This window comes from Nansenia antarctica (assembly GCF_963989245.1).
Source record: "Nansenia antarctica genome assembly, chromosome: 3".
Taxonomy (NCBI): domain Eukaryota; kingdom Metazoa; phylum Chordata; class Actinopteri; order Argentiniformes; family Microstomatidae; genus Nansenia; species Nansenia antarctica.
Window position 1 is genome coordinate 27,676,866 of NC_137688.1, and position 23,342 is coordinate 27,700,207.

Below are 23,342 nucleotides of genomic sequence, written 5' to 3' on the forward strand. Positions count from 1 at the left end.
TGGTTTGCGGCCTCCTCAGCTGGTCCTTGGTTGGCTGAGGGAGCTGTTTGTGTGGGATTTAAAAACCTGCCCCACTCCTGCCCTGTGGAGATCTCCTCTAACAAGCTGAAGGATCCAAGGCTGAACTCAAAGTCACTGTCAGATCTAGAGTAATGACAAACACGAGATATAAAACACACCTAACCAATCACCTCTGGCTGAGAGGAGTGTGTCTCTCACACTCTATGGTGTGTGTGTGTGTGTGTGTGTGTGTGTGTGTGTGTGTGTGTGTGTGTGTGTGTGCCAGAGAGCCCAGTATCACCCTGACTAATGCTTCAGCTATGTAAACCTCTCCTTGCATCATCAAATACCATGCATATCCATTTGAATTGGCATCGTTAACATGTTGTTCATTTCATAACTTTGGTGTGAAATGGGTAAAAGCCACCAGTAAGACTTATGAAAACATGTTTTGTATTTTTTTTATACATGTTTTCCCTTACTATGTATTGTAACCTAACCAGCAACATGTTTCTTGCCCTTGTTCTAGACAATAATGAAGGTCCTAGGATCACCTGCGTGTTAGGAATAACTGGTGTAAAAGTCAGATTGTTTGTTTGTCTGGTAATATGTTGTCTTACCTGGGGTGACCATCTTTAGTGTGGTCCTCGGACAAAGCTGGAGAGGCTTCACCCTGGCCCTCTCTGATAGGTGACTGAGAACACTCTTTGGACATGTCATTGGCATATTCTTCTCTGACTGACAGCTGATTTTGAGGTGACAACTATTGAATAAAGAAAAATAAAGTTTGAATCAATTTCTTATTGTGGAATAATGCATTCAATATTGAAAATACATTTTCTGAGTGTAGAAAAAAATTATTTTAAAAGTGAATCTAAGCAAACACACGTGTACTTACCTCGACTTCTTTCTTGTCTTTCTTCTCTTCACCCACTAGAACCTCTTTCCTCCCTCTCTTTCCGAAACTCCCATGCCTATCTCTCCATCCCTCCTTTATCTTCTGGGTCCATCTTTTGTTTTTGTTCTCAGACAACCTCTTCTTCTTGTTAGTTTGGAGAGAGGTGCTTTCTGCTGTTTCTTGACTGGCAGAGAATATCTCCATATCATCCTGACCCAAAACCTCCAACTGCCCCAACTTTTCCAAATGCATCCTCTTCTCACCTTCACTCCTCTTCTCACCTTCACTCCTCTTCTCACCTTCACTCCTCTTCGGGGACCACATATAGACTTTAGGGGTGAATCCAGACTTTGATGTGGCTGAGGAGGAACTGTGATGGTTCGGATCCTGTACGGAGGTTCTAGAATCCCCAGCACCCTCTGCAACAGTAGTCCAGCAGTTGTGATTGGAGGGCTGTGAGATGAAATGCGAGGTGTCCTCCAGAGATGAAGGCTTCATGTGTCTTTCATCCCCGTGGCCCACCCCCTCCCCCAGGGGTAGGACAGAGATATCACAAACCTCTGCTTGAAGAGACCCATCACAGGTAATAACATCACGGTTCGTTGATCCTGGATAGTCTCGGTTGTCATGGTGATTCAGAATCCTGACGTCAGTAGAGAGTGTCTCCTGATCCTGATTCTTCACGCCCTTCGAAGAAGCAGCCAGTCCCTCTCTATCCATCTCTCCCTCCACATCTCTCCCCCTCCTCCGCCCAGACCCCCCTTCGTTCTCTCTCTTGGGGTGTTGTTTGTCAGATCCTCCCCCCTTCAGCGAGAACATTAGCCGCCTCTTCCTCCTCCAGCGAGGAACTTCCTCTCCCGTCCCCGATCTCTCCTCGCAGGACATGACCCCATCATGCCCCTTATCCGTGACAGAGTCCCTGTTTGTGCCGTCTGCCGGAAAACTCTCCTCACTTTGTGTCCCTGTTGTGGTAACCGTTTGACTGCCATTATCCTCTTTAGGGGAAAGAGGCAGGAATATTCTCTGAGTGGCAGAGGGGGGTGGCGCAACCTGTCCCTTGCCCCACTTGGGCACAACGTCAGGGGGTTGCTGCCTCTCTTCCTCCCCTTTGAGGAGCGATGCCTCGAAATCACAGTCCCGCGATGGTGTCCTGAACTCCGCCCTAGAATGCCTTTTCCTCAACTCCCCCCTCCTTGCTCTGTCCTCAGGCTCTTTAATATCCTCCACTGAAGACAACCCCACAGCCCCGTTGCCGAAGACGGTTGCCCCAGGTCCTGTCGTCTGGAGCTGGGTGGGTCTTGCCCCATCCTCCCCCCAGTCCCGGGTAGCTGCTGTGGGATTCTGCTGGGGCTGCGGGGTGCCTGGCTGGAGCCTCAGTCCCTGGAGCATGGACTGCAGCAGAGCCTGGGTGTCTGTGAGGGAGTGTGGCTGGGACATCTGGACAAGGAACACTCCTCACATCAGATTCCCTGGGGTAGAGAGTCCTGCAGACCAGCTGGTGATATATAAAGTGGGCTAGGTGCAGAGAATACGAGAGAAGTTTGCATCTGGGATTGTCTATGTGTGTGTGTGTCCACTGACTCGGTTCAGTGTTTCGTCCCGATGACAAGTCTTGCCTTGTCCGGAAGCACGACAGGACTGCTTTCATTCATGTTCCAGCCTTTTCCATTGTTATGCTAGACCAGTTAATCCCAAACGCTTTGTTGACTTATTTTTCTCCCTTGTCAACTCTCATAAAATCCCCATTTCCCCTCTCTGAGTATATTTTCCGCTGGTTCCGTAGAATTACTTTTCCTCCTTCAGTCCTCCATGTCATGTTAAAACGGTTTCAACATTGTGTCTCTTCGTCTCTGAGCTGCAGCGTCAAAAAACAGCTTCTGTCTCTTCAATCAGTCTCTCTCTCACTATGTCACTTTCTATCCACTAAACTCTTGTCCTCCACAAACTTTACATGTGTCTGTTTCCTCTGTAGAGACGTTGTTCTGTCACTCCTCTCTCCTGGAATGAACCTTCATACCAACGCACAACGCACCCAGGCCAAACGAGAAAGACCTGTGAGTCTAGATCACTGCCCTCAATCCCTCCTCTACACACACTGATTATCTGCCCTCTCTCTCTCTCTCTCTCTCTCTCTCTCTCTCTCTCTCTCTCTCTCTCTCTCTCTCTCTCTCTCTCTCTCTCTCTCTCTCTCTCTCTCACACACACACACACACACACACACACACATACACAGTACACACACACACACACACACACACACACACACACACACACACACACACGTGCAGGCACACGCCCTCGCTCTCTTCAAAGTGTGGTCATGGGACTTTTTTGGTTTGGCCACTCTGCTATTTTTATGTCCAAGCTTAAGGAGTAGGGATGAAATTACTTCCACACCTCATCTCATATATAACTTATGTCTAGGTAACAAAAAAGGTTTTGTTCTTGGTCACATGTTTTGGCATTAAACTCCAGGCACAGTTTCAATACTTCTAAACAGCATCCTTCCTCCTCTTTACCTTGAAAAAAGTAAAAAACCGTTGAAAAACTGATCTTGGAGTGATTAGTGAAAGCCAAGGTGTGAAAAGCTTGCTTTGACCAATACAGTCATGTTGGATCAGTGAGTATTACTTAATTGAAGGAAAAATTGAAAACTATTCTAACAGGGCCAACATAAAAGCTATAGCTGACTAGTGAGCCTGCATCAACCTTAATGCTATTCAAGTGCAAGAAGATTAGATAAGCCCATAGCAACGGCGTTCAAAAGACATTGATTACAGCAAGCGGACACTATTTGACCAAGCGGACTCAATCTGGCATGACAGGGCCCCAAGTCTCCAGCGGTTCCTTGAACCTGCGCAGAAGCTTGGTCGCGTCTTTTCTGTGATTGGTCAGCAGGAAGGATGACGCAACGCGTTATGGCGGCCAGAAGTAAACAATGTGAGTAGCTAAGCAAACCAGCGTGGTCTAAGTTTATTGGAGACGTAATCAAAGTGTGTGCGTAATGGGAAAGATACTTGAACGATTATGCACAAAATATTTGGCTAGTTGCTGGAGATGAAAAGAACGGAGCTTTCAAGCTAGCTAGCTACCTATGTCGTTATAGCTATCTAAACTACACTCACCGAACACGATAGGAACACCTGTACACCTGCTCAATTATTCAGGTGGCGTAGTGGTGTGGGGAATGTCTTCTTGGCACACTTTGGGTCCGTTAATACCAATCAATCATCGCTTGTGACACAACCTGTTTGAGTGTTGCTGCTAACCATGCATGTGTATCCCTTCATGGCCACAATGTACCCATCTAATGGCTACAGTATGATAATGAATGAATGAATGGTCTTTATTGTCATTAATACAGTACAGGACAGGTACCATACAACGAAATTTGGGAGGGGGGGCTCCCCTGGTGCTAGGAAAAAAATACTAAAAACAAGAAGGGAAAAGAGCTGGTTTACATAAATAAAGGCTATGTACACTATCTGCTATACTATACTACTATACTATACAATAAAACACTGTGCTGTACTCTATGCTATAAATATCCTAACTTTTCCTATCTCTGAACCTTATGTGCACAAGGGTTGTCATATTGCACATAGTATTATTGCACATTCATTTAAAGTGTTGCAGTTTGCAGGTTTTGAAATGTTCACAGTTGTATTTCAGTATTGCACTTGATTACAATCCAGTAGCTGCCATCAAATTGTCTAGATTGTCCAGGGCCTAGAACCTAGGTCTTTGCTGTGTTCAGGGCCTAGGGTAGAAGCTGAACTTCAGTCTATTTGTCCTTGCGGACATGGTCCTGAACCGCCTGCCCGAGGGTAGCTGAACAAAGTGTTCGTTCCCAGGGTGGGATGGGTCTCTGGAGATCTTGGAGGCCTTCCTGCAGCGTGTGTTGTACAGCTCTTCCAGAGAGGGGAGGGGGGCGCCGATGATCTTCTGGGCCGATCTCACGACTCTCTGTAGCGCTTTCCTCTCTGCGGCTGTGCAGCTGGAGAACCACACGCAAATGCAGTAGGTGAGAATGCACCATGTGACAAAGCTAAGGTCGTCTCAAACTGGTTTCATGAACATGACAATGAGTTCAGTGTTCTTCAGTGGCCTTCCCAGTCACCGGTTCTGAATCCAATAGAACACCTTTGGGAGGTGGTAGAACAGGAGATTCACAGCTTGAAAGTGCACCTGACAAATCTGCAGGAATTGCGTGATGCAATCATGTCATCATGGACCACAATCTCAAATTAATGTATTCCAACATCAAAGGGAGGCCCTACCCAGTTTTAGTGTAGTGTTCCTAATAACGTGTTCGGTGAGTGTATTTTTAAGTTGCCAGGAACATTGGCATGAAAGATGAGAGGTTTGAAATGTTAGCATTGTTAGAATCATGATGACGATAAAGCAGCTTGCTCTCATGGAGTCAAACTTTGACAGCTCAAGACCAAACAATAAACCAGGCACAGTGTCGATACATTGACGAGTCAAAGTATGGTGTGTCCTTGAGGATGATAAGCCGAATCCTCTCTTTTTGTAATGAGCTGCACACCACTGATCTGAAAACATCCGTTCTGCTTCCAGAGGCCACCCACACAGAAGCCTGTCAGCTTCACACCCTGTCAGCAGCACGGCCCAGGACCAGAGATGGACTGCGTTGTGACAGGAGGGAATGTGAAAGGTAGCACTCTTACTACTTGGTCATATTTAATGGTAACTTATATAATAATCATATATTATTATTATATTATATCATATATAAATATAACATTATAATCATGTATTACTTTTAAAGGTGCAATATGTAACATTCAAGCTTTCTGACAGTGTTCTTCTTCTGTCTGTCTGTCTGTCTGTCTGTCTCTGTGTGCGTGCGTGCGTGCGTGCGTGTGTGTGTGTGTGTGTGTGTGTGTGTGTGTGTCTCATAGTGCTGGCCAAAGCCATCCACTCCCTGTCCAGAATAGGTGATGAGCTGTATCTGGAGCCTCAGGAGGATGGGGTGAGTTATCCATACACACACACACACACACACACACATACAGTATGTACACTGTTACTGTCATATCATTCTCTGTATTTACAGAATGGGTATACAGAGGGTTGTGGAGTTGGTTGAGACCTGTGTGTGTTCTGTGTCTCCTAGCTCGCCCTGCGTTCCGTCAACTCCTCCCGCTCGGCCTACGCCTGCTTCCTGTTCGCCCCGCTCTTCTTTAGCAGGTGTGTGTGCGTGTACATGTACGTGCGAGAGAGAGAGGCAGGGAGGGAGACAAACAAACATGTCTCTGTCTCTGACTCTGGATTAAGCTCTGGCCTCTATGCTACCACAGATACACCATTCCCCGTGGAGGACATTCCTTCCGCTGCAAGATGGCCATCAAGGTATTCGTCATTTCTGCGTTTTTCTGTTGTCCTGACAATCTTCTCTGGACTGTTTCTCTGGTCTCCACACGTACCAGGGTTCCACTTCCAATCTCTTCTACCGTGTTCACTCACTCCCCTCCTCCTCCCTCTCTCAGTGTGTCCAGGCAGTGTTCAGGTCTCTGTCCTCTCTGGAGAAGACCGTAGAGAAGTGTCACGTCGAGCTCGACGGAGACAAGAGTCGCCTCACTTTCACCCTGCACTGCAAACACGGTATGGACCATAACGCTGTCATCAGCCCTCTAGGATTGGCTCTGGAGCAGTTGACTTTAGTTGTGATAAGGGCTTCTATCTAAACTGCTGTGTGTGTGTGTGTGTGTGTGTGTGTGTGTGTGTGTGTGTGTGTGTGTGTGTGTGTGTGTGTGTGTGTGCGTGCGCGTGCGTGTGTAGGGCTGCTTAAGACACACAACCTGTCGTTCCAGGACAGTGAGAGTTTGCAGGCCGTGTTTGATAAGGACAGGTGTGCCAACGTGCTCCGTGCCCAGCCCAGGTACGGCACCTCCTCCTCCTCTTCTTCTGTCAGTCGTCAGTCTGTCCTTCTCTTATCCTCTCTCTGAGCAATGTCCCTCTTTTCTTTTCTTTTTTTTTTCTTCTTCTCCTCCGCCAGGTTGCTGGTTGACACGGTGCTTCACTTCCCTCCCTCTCTGGAGGAAGTGAGCGTGTCGGTGAGCGGCGAGCGGGTGTGGTTCAGGAACCACGTGGAGGACGAGGCGGGTGAGGAGAACAGTTTTTTTTTCTTCACTATTGAAGTCGACAACCCGATATGAAATTCATCCTCTCTCTCTCTCTCTGTCCCTGTCTCTTTTAGAGCAGTCCAAAGCCATGCTGACAGAGCTGTGTCTGTGTTCAGACGAGTTTGACCTTTTTTCAATCGGAGCTCAGACCAGCATCACCTTCTGCCTGAAAGAGCTGAGGGTGAGAGAACGGGAACTGGAGAAGGGGACGGTGTAGAGAGGGAGAGAGGGAGGGAGGGAGGGAGGATGGTGAGAGAGCGAGGAGAAAGTGGTCAGGGAAGAGAGAAGACTGAAGGCCCGATTCACGCTTCCTCGACAACATCAACGCAACCAGGGCTCTGCGTAGGTTTGCGAAGGTCGCGCGACTGTTGCAGAGGGTGTCGTGCACCTCTCTCAGGGTTCCCACGGGTCCTTGAAACCATTGAAAGTTTGCGAATTTGAGAAAAAGAAATCAAGGTCTTAAAAGCTTTTGAAAATAGACATGGGTCAGTGAAAGTGCTTGAATTCCCCTCTCTCTCTCTCTCTAAAAAAAATATATATATAAAAAAATGTTTTACTTAGCTCGTCAACTAGTTCTGTCTCAAACTATGCCGTGTTGGGTCATTGAATTTGAGGGAATTGAGTCTTGAAAGTCCTTGAAAGGTGCTTGAAAGGTGCTTGAATTTGATGTTTCAGAAGGTGTGGGAACTCTGCTCTCTCGATTTCTCGACGAGAGCCCGGCAGCCTTTGTTTACTAGCTAGCTGGCTAGCTTTGTTTGTTACAATACTCTACAGTACAGTCTTGACTTGGGCTACCCTGCTTTGAATGCAGCTGTTCTCAACCATTCATTATGTAATCGCTAATATCAAAGCCATAAGTGTGTACAGAAGTGTGATGACACCACTGCGCACTAGGCCCCACGTAGGCTACGCAAAAGTACTTAGGACAGTACTGACAGTACTTACGTGCTTACAACAGTGCTGCGCAGCGCGAACAGCGTACTAGTCGCACAAGTGTAGCCTATGGAGGCCTGAATACAGGAAACTGATGTCCCATATGTTTCTTTCATCAAGGTAGGGTGATGTCCTGCGGTCAAGAGGTTGTCACTGAGTCCTAACCAGCCATCACAGGTCATAGCAGTGTAATAGTGTTTCTGAAGGCATTCTAGAACAAAGCCGTGTGTTTACGTTGTGTTCCAGGGCCTGCTGGTGTTTGCAGAGTCCACAGGTCTCCCTGTATCAGTGTATTTTGATGAGCCAGGCAGGTAAGGAGACACTTCGTGACGTTAGAATTATAAGGTTCTATCTACATTTTTGTCAAAATTGAGTTTTTTACATAATCTGATCCATTTGTTTATTAATGCCTGTGTGGTGTTATTTTTAAAATGTTGACATTTTTGAGTTAGTAATTCATAAAATACAAAGGTTCCATCTCACGAAACGGAATGTAAAAACTTTGACGCTCAATATCTCTGAACTGCCCTAAACGGAGATAGAACATTCTAAGCTCACGACTTACCACTCATACACACACACACACGCACACGCACACGCACACACACACACACACACACACACACACACACACACACACAGTTGTTTGGTGTTCAGTGGTCAGCAGTTTTGCATGTCAACCTTTTGAGACGGTTGCATTTGATTTAATTTGGTTAATTTGATTTTTGTGTGTGTGTGTGTGTGTGTGTGTCAGTCCTGTGGTGTTGTCTGTGACGGACAGTGTTCTGGAAGTGAACTTTGTGCTCGCCACTCTGTCTGATGACTCCAACCTCCGTAACCATAACAACAACAACACAAAACGGTAATTGATACACATTGAAACAATTAATGTCTACAGTTTAAGCCTTTTTACTTTTCAGTAGGAAAAGTAACTATCTGGCATTCACAGCAGTCATATCTATAATAAAAAAGAGACATTCTTTCTCCCCAGAGTGCAAACACCGCCCCCTCCTGATGATTTCATGAATGACGACATAGACTCCTATCTCATCGCCATGGAGACCAGTGAATTGGTGGGTCCCTCTGAGGATCATGCACCCCAGACCCCCACACCCAATCACTTGCTTATACCCCAACCGCCAGTAGCCAATCACAAAGCCAGGGTAGAGAGCTTGGCGGAAGAGGAGGAGGAGGAAGAAGAAGAGACAGACAGACCACCCAATAAAAAGGTATTTTGGGGGTAAACTGACTTGCTGTGAATGGTAGAATGACTTAACTGGTATCAAAATACAACAAAAATAACCTATTCTACTTCCTACCTTTCCTTCTCTCTCTCTTAGTTCCGCTCCCTATTTTTTGGATCAGTGTGTCCCAATTCCTCTCAGCTGGTCAATCAAACGATAGAAAACCAGGAAGTGCTCGCAAGCGACAGTGAAGACGAGGTGTAGGAGCTAGAAACCTCCATCACATGGACCTCATGGACGCCCTGCAAGGATACAGATGGACGCCATGAAAGAAAGGAATGTTAAATCACAATTTACTTTGGGATTCACTGTATACTGGGTGTTGAATCTTGCACTTCAAATATATATTTTTACGACCTTTGGACATAAAGTATAGAGCTCTTCTTGTTGCGGGCGGTGCAGAATTAAAAGGAAGTACGCACTGAAACTGATCAGATCCTCTCCGATGGAAGGGGAGAAACTGGACATAAAGTCTTTATTTTTTATTTTATTGGACTGTGATGATAATGCCGGTCAGACTCTGAAAACTCATAAAAGAATTATGAAGAGGAAATGGACAACAAGCACTTCCTGATTATGTTAGCACAGTTGTTTTACAATGTACACAAGCCCAAGGAATAAAACACATTTCTCAGAGTTTGAAAATAGAATTGTTTCATTTACATTCCTCAAAGTCCTACATTTGGATAAGATGAGCAATGAGTTTCATAAGCGATTGCCTTTGGTTTTCAAACCTTTTCAGTCGTCTGTGTCTCTGTCTTAAAAGTATGCTTCGAAGTGAGGAGCGGAGTTTCTTTTGGAACAAAGTGTCTGTGAGCCGCTGTTTCCAGGGGGAGGGACAGTGCTGCTGATATTAACCTTTTGCACCTGGAAACTCTTTCCCCTCGTCTTTATTTTCCTCCTCTCCTTCTCTCTCTCTTTCTCCCTCTCCTTCTCCCTCTTCTTCCGTAATTTCTCCTCCTCTTTCTCCCTCCTCTCTTGCTTCCTCCTTCGTCGTCTCCTCTCTCTGGAGCTTAGCTTCTCTCCCCCCTCCTCTTCCCCCGTTACTGTGCACCCCTCCCCCGCCCCATCACTGAAATCTTGGATCAGGATCTTGGGGACAGACACTTTGTCCCTCAGCTGCTCCCCCCTGAGCCTGCGGAAGAGACCAAAGCGCTTGGGGGTGTCTGTCGGACCGTGGCCTGGTTTCGGAGCGCCTAGCTCTGTCTTAGGCGTGTCTGGGTGTCGTAGCTCCTTATCAACGAGTGCAGAGGCCGCGGTATGTGCTGTTGGGGTAGGGTGTGGTTGGTTGGAGTGGGGAGTTGGGACTGTGTTAGATTGTGTGGTGGGGGGCGTGGAGTGTGGTTGGTTGAGGTGTATGGGGGCGGGGTTCGGCAGGTGCGGGTCGATAAAGAGATCCTCTGAGAGCCGCCGGGGGAGGCGTGACCCCCGGGCACTGGAGGACTTGCGGAGGCGGAAGTCTTCCGGAGGGTTTGGACGGAAGGGTCCACCGTCTTGTAAGGGTGGAGTCCTGTTAAGCGTCCTCTGGGAGGAGGAGGAGGGAGAGGCAGTGGATACTGGGTTGCCAGATCCAGTCATTGGATCTGCAGGGGAGGAGGATGAGTCGCCATTATCCTGGGACTGTCGGTTGCCAGGTTTAGGAGGAGGCACTTCAGCTTTCGGGGATTCCCCCTTGTGTACTGGTGGAGGTGGAGGGATGTCAGATGAAGTGTGGCGGATGGGGGATTCCTCATCTCTCACTTCTGTCTCTTTACCGTCTTGCGTCTCCTGGTTCTCCTCATCTCCATTTACGGAGACGAGACTCTGGGGGTCTTCTGAGTTCTTCTGGTCTTGGGGTGTTGGGTCTGAAAAGTCCCCCTCAGGTTCAGCAGAGGAATTAGAGTTGGCAGAATGAGGAAATTCCTGCCCCTGATCTGACGATATTATTCTACACTGCCCCGTCTCTGTAGGTGTCTGAATGTCTATCGGTGGCTCCAAGTCTTTTTCGCTGCCAGTGTGTTCCTCCTTACGCACCCTGGTCTCTGTGTCCCTGGGTAGCAGTACCTCCGTCTCTACCTCCTTCTCTGTGTGTGTGTCTTTCTTTGCATCTGTGTTTGTGTCATTTCCCCTCTGTGTGTAGAACTCTCTAGAAGAACTTTCTTCTACCTCTGTTTCTCTCTCTGCCTCGACCCTTATCTCTGTTTCTGGCCCTATGTGTGACGCTGACTCTAGGCGTGCCTTCAACTCTTTCTCTGAGCGTGCTTCTGTGTTTTGGTCTGTCTCACTTTCTTTTTCGGTTTCTGTCAGTGGCTTTGTGTTTTCCTCTGAGTTTGTGTCGGTCTCTCTTTCTCTCTCTTCACATGTCTCCGTCTCCTTTGCTGCGTCTGAGTGTGTCTCTGTCTCTGTGTGTGTATCTGTCTCGTTTTCTTTTTCTGTTTCCGTCAGTGGCTTTGTGTTTTCCTCTGAGTTTGCGTCGGTCTCTCTTTCTCTCTCTTCACATGTCTCTGTCTCTTTCACTGCGTCCGAGTGTGTCTCTGTCTCTGTGTGTGCGTCTGTCTCATGCTCTGGCTCTGACTCTTTCCTCGACTCAATGTCTGTCTGTGTGTCTGTATCAGTACTTTGTTCTGTCTGTCTCTCTGTGTCTGTCTCGTTCTCTTCCGTGTCTGTTTCTGGGTCAGTAGCTGTCTCCTCCTCTGGGATGGTCTCTGGGTGTGTCCCAGTCTCTGGAGCCGTATAGGTGTGTGTCTCTGCCAAGGAGGTCTCCTTGTCTTTCTCTGCCTTTGTGGGTGTCTCAACCCGTGCCTGCTCTGGGGCGACTGTGTTTGCACCCTCTCCCAACTGGTTGTTTATTTCTTCCTGCGTTTCCATCCTGACTCTACATTGGTCGGTGTCCTGTCCCTGACTGTGGCTACACACCGTGGTGGTCTGTGTTTGACCGAGGCTAGCCTGGCTCTCTGGCTCTCGCTGGCCCTGGGTGGTCAGGTCAGAGTGATGACCATACTGCTGGAGGGTTTCTCCGACTGGACCTGCGGTCGGTTGTACCTCTCTGGTTTGTTCTAGTGATTCCGTCTGTGTCGTTGAAGCCCTGTCCTCTTCAGCGGAAGCACCCGGAACGCTCTCCAGACTGCTATCTATCCGGATCCCTCTTCTGAGATTCCCTCCCGCGCTGCTCTCCTCCTTCACCTCCGCTGAAATCCTCCTCCCTTCTCTCCCTCCTCCTCCCTCCCACTCTCCCACGTCAGACTTGCTTCCTCTTTTCCACCTCTTGCGGAGGAGAGAGGGAGAGAGGGAGAGGGTGGAGGGCGAGCGGAACAGAGGGAGAGACAGGTTCCCTTCCCGCCTCTCCTTCCTCTCCTGCTCCTCCTCCTTGTCTCGAGCCTTCGCCCACGCCATCCGGTATCCGTGGCAACGGCCCCGGGGGTCAAACGTGGAGGACGGCCTCTCCTTCCTCCACTTCTCCAGCTCTTTCTCCGTCCGCTTCTCCAGATCTCTGCCAGAGAGGGGCACGGAGCACACCTGGGGTGAGGGGTAGGACAGTGTAAGAGAGTTTAATATGTATGTATGTATGTATGTAATATGTAAGTATGTATCAGATAAATCTTGTGTAAATAGCGTAGCATAGGACTTGCTGGTATGGTATGTCACGGGAGGCTGAGGCCAGTAGAAATTGGAGGACGAGCTCATTGTAACGCATGGAACGGAGTGAGTAATGGTCATTTCATGAGCTTAGAATGATAAGGTTCTAACTCCGTCTAGGGTAGTTCAGAGATATTGAGCGTCAAAGTTTTTACATTCCATTATGTTTTGTGAGATGGAACCTTTGTATTTTATGAATTACTAACTCAAAGATTTCAACATTTAAAAAATAACACCACACAGGCATTCATAAACACCTAATGGATCAGATTATGTAAAAAAATAAAAAAATAAATAATAATTCTAACGTCACGATTTGATAAATTTTGAACAATGGAGAGGTACAGTACAGGATGTAGTCCAGTTGTATCTGGCTGTAAAGCAGGTGTGCGTCTCAGGAGGCCCCAGGTGTCTCACCTCCGAGACGAAGGTGTCGTCCTCCTCCTGCACCTGCTCCCTGACGCCCCTCAGCTGCTCCAGCGTCTCCATCTGTCCATCACACTCCTCCCGCTGGTCCACCCGCCCCAGAGCCCTGCGCACCAACACCACCGCCACCTGGAACAACACACGAACACCTGGGGGAGGGGGGGGGGCAAAGTGGGAGAGAGAGGTGGGGGGGGAAGAGAGGGGGAGTGAGAGAGAGGGGGGGGGGGAAGACAGGGGCAAAGTGGGAGAGAGAGGTGGGGGGGAAGAGAGGGGGAGTGAGAGAGAGGGGGGGAGTGAGAGAGAGGGGGGGGGAGAGAAGGTTACACACAGGTTAAAGGAGAAACCCGAATAACCTTCAAGAATGAAAGGAATGAAAATGACTGATCAAGGATGAGATTAGCACAGAGGAGTGTTGAGGATAGATAGATCTATCTAAGAGGTTTTGATTGGTTGTTGGGTTTGTTCATTCATTTGGGGGCTCATTCGTCATTGGTTGGTGGGACAGACCGTAGCAGAAGAACAGGTCCCACACCCGGAGCAGGGTGTTGAAGGGCAGGTGGCGGGTGTACAGGCACATAAGCCAATCGGTGGCGAACATGAGCGGCTCCACCCCGTGCCTCTGCAGGTGTTTGTGGATGGCGGGACACGTCCTTTTAAGCACCCAGATCAACATGGCGGCGTCAAACAGAACCCCCTCCTGCACACAACACCAGACAGGAGAGTCTGAGGACTGTGGTTACCAAACACCTTACTGATACAACAAGCATACAGCTGTGAGAGTGTGTGTGTGTGTGTGTGTGTGTGTGTGTGTGTGTGTGTGCGTGCGTGTGCGTGTGCGTGTGCGTGTGCACGTGTGTGTGAGTGTGTGTGTGAGCGTGTGTGTGTGAGAGTGTGTGTGTGTGAGAGCAGTGGTGGCTGGCCAATAGAGGGCGCTAGGGCGCCGCCCCCACCTTCCAACACTTCCTAGTTCCTACTTGTAAACGTTTTTAAAAATAAACATTGTGTACTCATAAAATGCGGCTGATATTCTGTCGGCGCCTATCAGCATTCATTAAAAATCCTCCAATACAATAACAATTTTATCTGTGTGAAATTCACTGTGAAAATACATACATATACAGTATATACAAGGGTAGAGAGTCGGGACGCCGGACGAATGGGATACTATGGCAGTGCGAATACTTTTGGCTAACACATGAGCTGTAGCAGCGCTCCACTTGGCTGTCTCCTATTTCGCCCTGAGCATGCGCGGATTAACGCATAGGCTTACCTAGGCTGCAGCCTAGGGCCACTACCACTAGGGGGCCACGCAGGACGTAGGCTACGCATAGCCTAGGCTAAATTCGTAAGAGAAAGCTGCAAAAATGAAACGGACGCACATTAGTGGGCTCTCAAGTCTCACGCATTGGGCGTGAGACACACGGCTTGAAATGTGGCGTGTGAACGGGTTGAAATGCGTGTGTCTCACGCCCAATGCGTGAGACTTGAGAGCCCTGTTATTAGTGTTGTTCCGATACCGATACTAGTATCGGCATGGCCACCGATACGCACAAAAATGCTGGTATCGGTATCGGCGAGTACTAACGTTTTTTTTTTTTTTGTTTTTTTTTTAAGTACTAAAGTTATTTTGTTTGTAAATGTTCACTTGCTGTTGCACTACTACTACGACTGTTTTATATCTTAAATGGATATTGCACTGATTGGCATCTGTGAGAGCCACATTTCAGGTTTTATAAGGGGTTGATTTTCTTGTCACCATACCAGGTAGACAATAAAATAAGTTCTATAGCATTCACTCTCTGTTGGTATTTTTTCCTGTTTTACAAAGGTTTTGAGCAGTGCCAGACTAAGTGTTAGCAATAATTTTACATCGAGGTGAGTATGCGGCTCAAAAAACATGTTTTTTTGTTTTGTTTTTTCAAACGCGTGGTATCGGATCGGTACTCGGTATCGGCAAGTACTGCGCGGTCAGGTATCGGTATCGGGATCGGGATCAAAAAATGGTATCGGAACAACACTACCTGTTATAGCTAAGTAAAAAAAATAATAATAATAATGCAGCTGCGACGACCAATGTTGTTGAGAGTGAGAGCCACGAAGCAGTTAGCACTGGGTCGGGTGTCGCTAGCAGCACTGAGGCGAACATGGGGGACAGCAACAGAGAGACAGACAACAGGAGAGGAGAGCAACAGAGAGACAGACAACAGGAGAGGACAGCAACAGAGAGACAGACAACAGGACATCAACAGAGAGACAGACAACAGGACAGCAAAAGAGAGACAGACAACAGGACAGCAACAGAGAGACAGACAACAGGACAGCAACAGAGAGACAGACAACAGGAGAGGACAGCAACAGAGAGACAGACAACAGGACAGCAACAGAGAGACAGACAACAGGACAGCAACAGAGAGACAGACAACAGGAGAGGAGAGCAACAGAGAGACAGACAACAGGACAGCAACAGAGAGACAGACAACAGGAGAGGAGAGCAACAGAGAGACAGACAACAGGACAGCAACAGAGAGACAGACAACAGGACAGCAACAGAGAGACAGACAACAGGAGAGGAGAGCAATAGAGACAGAACTGAGGTGAGGTGAGCAACAGAGATAGTTCAGGATGATAACAAACAGTTCAGTATGACAGAGACAACTAATAGAAAGACAACTGTATGATTATAGTGTTTACATGTTCAAGGAAATATTGTATGATAATAGAAAGGTACACTTTAATTTAATTAAAGAAGTAACAAAGAACACATTTATTATCACAATTGCATTGTGTTCCATGTCTTTCTCCATTGAATAAATAATGCCTAGTTGAATGGCTAAACAAGACAACTGTCTGGACAGTACAATCCATTTGAGCTGCTAGAATTATTCACCTTACCGCTGCACAGATAGACAAAGGGTATAAGTCCATTCTGTTAACATTAGGTCTACTCTGCTAACAAAGACTATTCCAGTTGATTTGTCAGTTGTTGTGCATTATATTTTTGGTGTGTTTGCAGTTTGCCCTTTAATACAAGTTATATATATATTCTCATGCTAAAATCGACTGTAAATCCAGATTCTAAAGTTTATATTCTTCCCCGTGGAGCATGCCCCCATAACCTGTGCCCCACCCAACATTTTTATCACCAGCCGCCACTGTGTGAGAGTGTGAGTGTGATGCACATTCCCAGTTTTTTCAGTTTTTGACTGACAGACAAATACAATTCTATTCTCCTCTTCTCCCAGAATCCCCCAAGCAGAGAGAGAAAGGTCAATGTTGACGTGTGTGTTTGAGAGCTTACCAGCAGGGGGCTGTAGTAACCAGGAAGGTACTGCTCACTGATCTGTACCAGACACCAGAACGCCGCCTAGGACAGGAAAGAGGTGGTGAGAAAGAGAGAGGAAGCCTATGCACGGGGTGTCACTGTGAACAGACGGTGCTTGTCTTTTCCCCTTTTGATCACTGGAGAGGTGAAAGTGAAGCCTGGTACACAACTAAAGATTTTCTAAATCTTAACCGATTTTTCTTTTTATCAGAGAGACCCCACACATGAAGATACAAAATCATGGATTGAAAAGTTTTGATCATATTGTGTGTGGTGTGCTCCGATATTCCCAATACAGCACACCACATACATAAAGATCTGGGGGGTATTCCACGTACGTTGGATTAGTATATCGGCGATTAAAATAAAATCCGCGTTCAGGCAACTCGTGATTGGGATTCAAGCCTCAAGTGATTCCTCGAACGAGGATCAGCCTTGTGTCATCAGTGTTCACAGAACACCGGTTTAGAAATCCTCGATATGGGCGCGTGCATGCAGACATAAAGAGCCCAGAAGAGTCGAACTGTCGAAATGAAGATACTACCCTGCGCAGCGGTCCTACTTATTGCGCAGCGGTCCTACTTATTGATCTTTATAAAGACGAAAAATAAGATGTAAAATAGTGCAATACTGCCGCAACTAACAAGGCGAGGGAAATGGTTTGGCAAGAAATTGCTGACCGATTAAATGCGTAGGTCATACTAGCCCCAGTTATTGTTCATTGTTATTATGTTCATATTTTAATAAATGTATATTTACTACTGTGGTGATATCAGCAGCATGCTGCATTTCGTTGTCTGAATCTAATCTAAAATCTCATCTAAAAAAGTATGTAGGCTATAAAATTATGGTGTAGGCTAATTTACAAGAACTGACACGATTACAATGGTGTTTGAAGCCTTTCTGAGTAGTAAATGATGTTCTTCTAACTGGACCCTGGATTTGGCATAGATTATTTTTTCTTATGATTACTGATGGATAGATGATTCACTTAGACAGATATATACATATTGTAAATCGATTTGCATGAAGGCTTCGGTTAAATGTAAAAGAAAATAAACATTAAATTAAATCAAGTATCAAACCGGCAACCTTCGGACCTCTAGCTGGCTGCCTTAACCCCTGCGCCAAACACACCACTGTGATGATGGCAATACAAGTTGATAGACATACCTATTTTTTTTACACTTTTTAATTTATCTATCTATCTATCACACTTTCAAAATATCAAGTTATCTATCACACAATCAAACTATCTATCTATCTATCTATCGATCAACACACTTTCAAAATATCAAATTATCTATCTATCACACAGTCAAACTATCTATCTATCTATCTTGTAAAAAGTGGGAACTAATATTTCCTAAAAGACACTTGACGGAACTGTCGTTCGGGATGTAGTTTCCGCCTGTGAGACATTTTTGACGCACGTATTACCTAAACCAGCCTGTAAACCTGCTCGCTACCAGGTTTGTTCAGAAGGATTGGTTGCATAGCAACCAAGCAGCAAATTATTTGAGCCACATTGTTGGAATGGAAGGCAAGCTGAAATTAAGCGCCCGGATCTGATTTGAACCTGGATCAGATTTAATCACGGTACGTGGAATAGCCCCCTGATCTACGACAGTCTAGAGTCTCGTCCCCCAAGGCAGAAATCTCGCGTGATCAGGGTAATAGTACCCTGACTGACCTGTACGAGGCAGCCATGTGTGACAGGGCAAATAAATTGCCGAAGAACGAAAAGAAGAACACGCGTCAGACAGTCAGCTCGCTGGATTTTTGATCGTAAATATTGAACACGTTTAATTTTTAAGATCATCGGCCCCGACCGTTTTCCGAGCAGATTGTCGGGAGAAATTGACTCTTAACACACCTCACACCACAGGATAATCTTGTAGGATAATCTTTAGAGCCATCCGATAACATTTCCCCCCCATAACCAAGGGGGGGAAATCGTGCCAAAATCGGCCAGATTATCTTTGTGTGTATATGCAAGTCAAGTCTCCTATCCGGTTGTTCCAGATCAGTGATTATGAAGGGAACATCAGCATGTTAAGATCATTAAATGGTGACGCCAGCAGGTATACCTCAGTAGGCATGTTCATCAGCAGCACAGCCGCCACTGGCCCCTGGGCTTGACAGTACCCCTCCTCAGGCTGGAACTGGGTGAAGGCCTTCAACACCCGGAACAGACCGCGCTGTCTGCCCAGACAACACAACACAACATTCACATGACATTTAACACACTAACAAACCAACGCTGATAAAGTAACACCAAAATGTTGCCCGGGGTAACACCCACTCAAGGCATTTTCCCCTACACACAGGTCTTAGATCAGATCACTCTACCCCCCCAATAATCCTAGCCTCCCAGAGAGAGGTTGCGTTACCCGTGGCCGTCCCTGGAGAGGAACATCTCATGGAAGGGGAACTGCCGGTCCAGGTCTCTCTCTATCACGTCCACCCAGCTCTGCAGAGCAGACCCAGAGTCCAACGTCTGACAGAGAGGAGGGGAGGAAATCAAAATCGAAATGTGTGGCCAAATCACCTCAAATGAACTGTCTAACTTTGAGGTTAGAGGTGACTTTGAGGTGAGCTGTCTAACGTTATTTTGGCTCCAAATGTTGAACTTGATAGGGTTGTTTTAACCCTATCACTTTATCAGTGGCTAAAGTTAGCTGAAGTTAGTAATGGCTATTTAAACAGATCTGAACCATGGATTCCAGTTTCTCCTCGTCCATAGACTACTTTCAAAGAAAGGACCATCTGACTATAAGTTATAAAATAGAGAACTATCGCTTAGTGGGGACAGTGATATTGGCATTTTATTATACAGGATCATCTTCCTGGTTTTAGCTTGCCAGATACTTGCCAGAAAACTGAGATGCGTTTACCTGGTACAGGTCCTTTGTCCGGTGCATTCTGTCTGTGGCACCGCAAAGTAGCGGCCAACATTTTGCCCTGAGGGATGCTGGGATGCCTTTCTGACATTGCTCTTTAACCTTAGAGACACAGTAGGTGGTAAGCTTTAGGTGTTACAGTGCCTTCAGTGAGTATTCACCCCCGCCGGACTTCACCCCCTCACAACCTGACTTTAAAATAGATTGAATTATGTTTTGTCTACTGATCTACACAACATACCCCATAATGTCAAGTGACAATTATGTTTTCGAAATGTTTGTTAATTAATTAAACATTAAAATCTCAAATGTCTTGAGTCAATTCACCTCCTTTGCTGCGACACTCCTAAAATTACCTTAAATGCAATAATGTCTTCAACAAGTCACTCAGAGTCTATCTAAGATAATAGTTAATTTTGGAATGTCTATCTTTTGTTTTTATAGGGTTATTTATAGGGTTATTTGCGAATCAATGATACACTGTGGATTATTGTCACTACCAACTCAGCATCAATTTCACAGTTTACTCTTGATCCTGACAAACTCCCCAGTCCCTGCCGGTGACAAACATACCCATAACTTGCAGCAGCTCCACTATTCTTCACACAAGGGATGGTGCAGAAACTACATTGTATGTGCTGGATTGAAGTCAAACGTCATGCTTTGTAGTAAAATCAAATAAACACATTCCAGAAACATTCTTTGCTGTATCACTTGAATTCATTGTTGTAAACACAATTATGGATGCGAAATACATTTTCTTTCATTAAGGAATTCTCTTTGGCCACTGGGTTATATAGACCAATTGTGTACAGTGACTGATGATGTTGACCCAGCATGCTTTCTCCTCACAGTCATTGTGTGTTTGTAAAGGCCGATTTTAAAGTTCTGCGTCGAATTTACGTGCTAGCTTACGTAGCCTACGTAAGGGGTCTCGCACTTTACACTTCTGCGTAGGCCGCGCTGCAATTACACCGTCACATCGCTAGGTGGCAGTGTGTTTTCTATGCCCCTGTGCTGTGCCTCTTCCGGTTAGGAACTCAACGGAGCTCAAAGCTCAAAGCGGCATAATAGCAATCTTTTTGTTGTTATGCTTGTTGTAAATAAAAGTTCTATGATGCATTGAAATGACATTAAACTAAGATAATACGATGGTTATCATAATTTTTCAAATCTTTATTTATAAGTAATTACAGAAAAAGTAAATGACATTTCTGTCATGGCTTCCGCATTTTGGCCGACGAGAGAGTCGGAATCTTGTCGGAATCATGTGCTACCAAGCGGACCAATCACAGAGCTTACTGTTGCGTAGAAACTGACGCGTTCTTAAAATGTTGGAGATGTGCACGTCAACCCTCTCCGTAGGCAACGTAAGGCCACGCGGGACTACGCAAGGCTACGGCGTCGATTTTACGCAGAACTTTAAATCGGCCTTAAGTCTCCCCAGGCCTCAGGATAGCAATCCTGAGCAGGTTTGTTCCTCACTGTTTGCTCAGTTTATACGGACAACATGATCCACACAGTGTGTCAATGTTATTTTGTGAATGAACTATTCATGAACTATTATCCTTGCACTTAATTCAACTTATTTTTTTGGGAGTGTAATCAAAGGGGGGTGAATACTTTTTAAAAAATATATCACTTTGACATTATGGAGGTATTTTGTGTAGATCAGTGACAACAAACATAAATTAAATCTATTTTAAAGTCAGGTTGTTATGTAACACATTTTAAATACATGGGGGTAAAAGAGTACTGAAGGCACTGTATGTCAGAGTAATGATAATTTGTGTCAAAGGTCCCAAAGTGTGAGGATTTGTTCCCTGCCTGTTTACCAGCTGGGAACAGGCACTGCACATATTGACTTATTGATACGTTTTGATTGTATGTTTGATTTATATACTGAGCTCTACTGTCTAAAAGGCAGTACACACCTTGCTAGTCCTCTTTAGTAAGACACGATCCCATTGGCTGATGATGTTGATCCACTTCGTCTCTCTCTGTCTAACTAGCTCCGGGGGCGGGCCCTCACTCCTGACATCAAGATATCATACGAGGAATAAGGGTTTAAACATATGAATAAGAGTTTAAACACATGAATAAGAGTTTAAACACATGAATAAGGGTTTAAACATAGGAATAAGGGTTTAAACACATGAATAAGGGTTTAAACATAGGAATAAGGGTTTAAACACATGAATAAGGGTTTAAACATAGGAATAAGGGTTTAAACACATGAATAAGGGTTTAAACACATGAATAAGGGTTTAAACACATGAATAAGGGTTTAAACACATGAATAAGGGTTTAAACATAGGCATAAGGGTTTAAACATATGAATTATTATGGTATTGATACATTCATGCAACCAGATCAACCTCTATTTTTTGCAATCGACTAACAACTTTTCACTTGGCTCTGCTGTGGTTCTGAGAGCAAAACATGTCACCATAGCAACCCTATTTACACAAACGACATGACTTCTGCTCGTCTTTGGAGTTGAGTCAACTGCACCTTTACGTCTCGTCAGAGAGAAAAACATCTAAAGACACAGGAAACAGGAAAACCACACGGCAGCGGTGCAAATGTCTCCATGACAACAGCTCAGGATGTTCAGAGAGAGAGAGAGTGAGAGAGAGAGATACTGTGCATACAGCCAGTAAGTGATCATCATCGATTCTGTCTTGAACTGTGTATGTACAGATTTGACCTTGATTCATTCTACAAACTAAATAAAGACAAATGATATTATGCTTCAAAAAAGTGTGTATGATGCTTCACTGTATTCAACAGACTTTTTTCTCATTCCGTTTTTTGAGTAATGTTTTCGAGACTTGAGAGAGGGAGAGAGGGTTCTGGTTTTCAAATTTGAGCAAGAGGCTGTGAGTGAGTACTGACCCGGCTGTGGATCCATTTGCCAAAATGAAGCCGAAACGATCCGTCTCTGTGGCTGGTAGTCCTGCACTGACCTCTGATCTGTCAGAACCAGAACCCTCCTCTCGGTTTGGGCTGGGTTGGGTCGGTGTGGACGGACTCAGCATCTTACCATATAGAGAACAGAGAGTGTGAGAGAGAGATAGAGAGGTGTCCCAGCTGCAACATCTTCATCATTCTTGCTTGAACACAGACTTTCAGACATGGAGATTCAACCCAGGCTCCATATTAGTTTAGCATTATTCAAATCAAGGCATACTCACAATCTATTGTACATATACAGTATATTCATACAGTGTAGTGCTATAGAATCCAAGGATAGGATTGGAAATACTCAATTACTACGCTGGTATGTTTATCTAGCCACAGGCACCACAAGGGTAAGTGATATGCTATTTCAAGTTTAAACAGCATTAACAGATTCACTTGTTACATTTTTTTTTGCAGAAGTGTTGTAGCCCCAATGAACTTCCTGTAGTTTGTCTATCACTATGAATGTAACCACACCCGTAATTTAAAAAGTAGGAACTTGAAAACATTAAAACCATAGAATTCAGTACCTTTAAATATCCCTCCCCTCCGATCACTTGGGTGGGATGCTTGATGGAGTGTTTGATCATCAAGTAATGGGAGAGGAAGAGAGAAACTTCCGCTATGCTTCTCTCTCTCGCACACGCACACGCACACGCACACACACACACACACACACACACACACACACACACACACACACACACACAATGCCCTACTCTAGAGGAAATTATAATCAGCATTTAAAAAGATAAATCATAATAATTTAAATATATATACTCATAAAATATTGCTTATATATTTGTTCTTCATTTTATTTTTTTGCACTGGACCTATTCGGGACCTTTGAGGTCAAATAAAGAATTACTTTAAAAAATAAAAAATAAA

At 45.6% G+C, this 23,342-nt stretch overlaps 1 protein-coding gene across 1 annotated transcript; it reads left to right on the forward strand.

The window, feature by feature from the left end:
* Nucleotides 1-4,832: 4,832 nt before the first annotated feature.
* Nucleotides 4,833-9,731, forward strand: rad9a (RAD9 checkpoint clamp component A). The gene is made up of 13 exons (XM_080525433.1): nucleotides 4,833-4,922; nucleotides 5,480-5,576; nucleotides 5,824-5,894; nucleotides 6,039-6,112; nucleotides 6,223-6,274; nucleotides 6,412-6,526; nucleotides 6,704-6,803; nucleotides 6,921-7,027; nucleotides 7,122-7,228; nucleotides 8,227-8,291; nucleotides 8,735-8,842; nucleotides 8,972-9,209; nucleotides 9,321-9,731. Exons 2-13 carry the CDS (start codon nucleotides 5,543-5,545, stop codon nucleotides 9,426-9,428), a joined length of 1,179 nt encoding a protein of 392 aa, XP_080381559.1. The 5' UTR covers nucleotides 4,833-4,922; nucleotides 5,480-5,542; the 3' UTR covers nucleotides 9,429-9,731.
* Nucleotides 9,732-23,342: the final 13,611 nt, after the last annotated feature.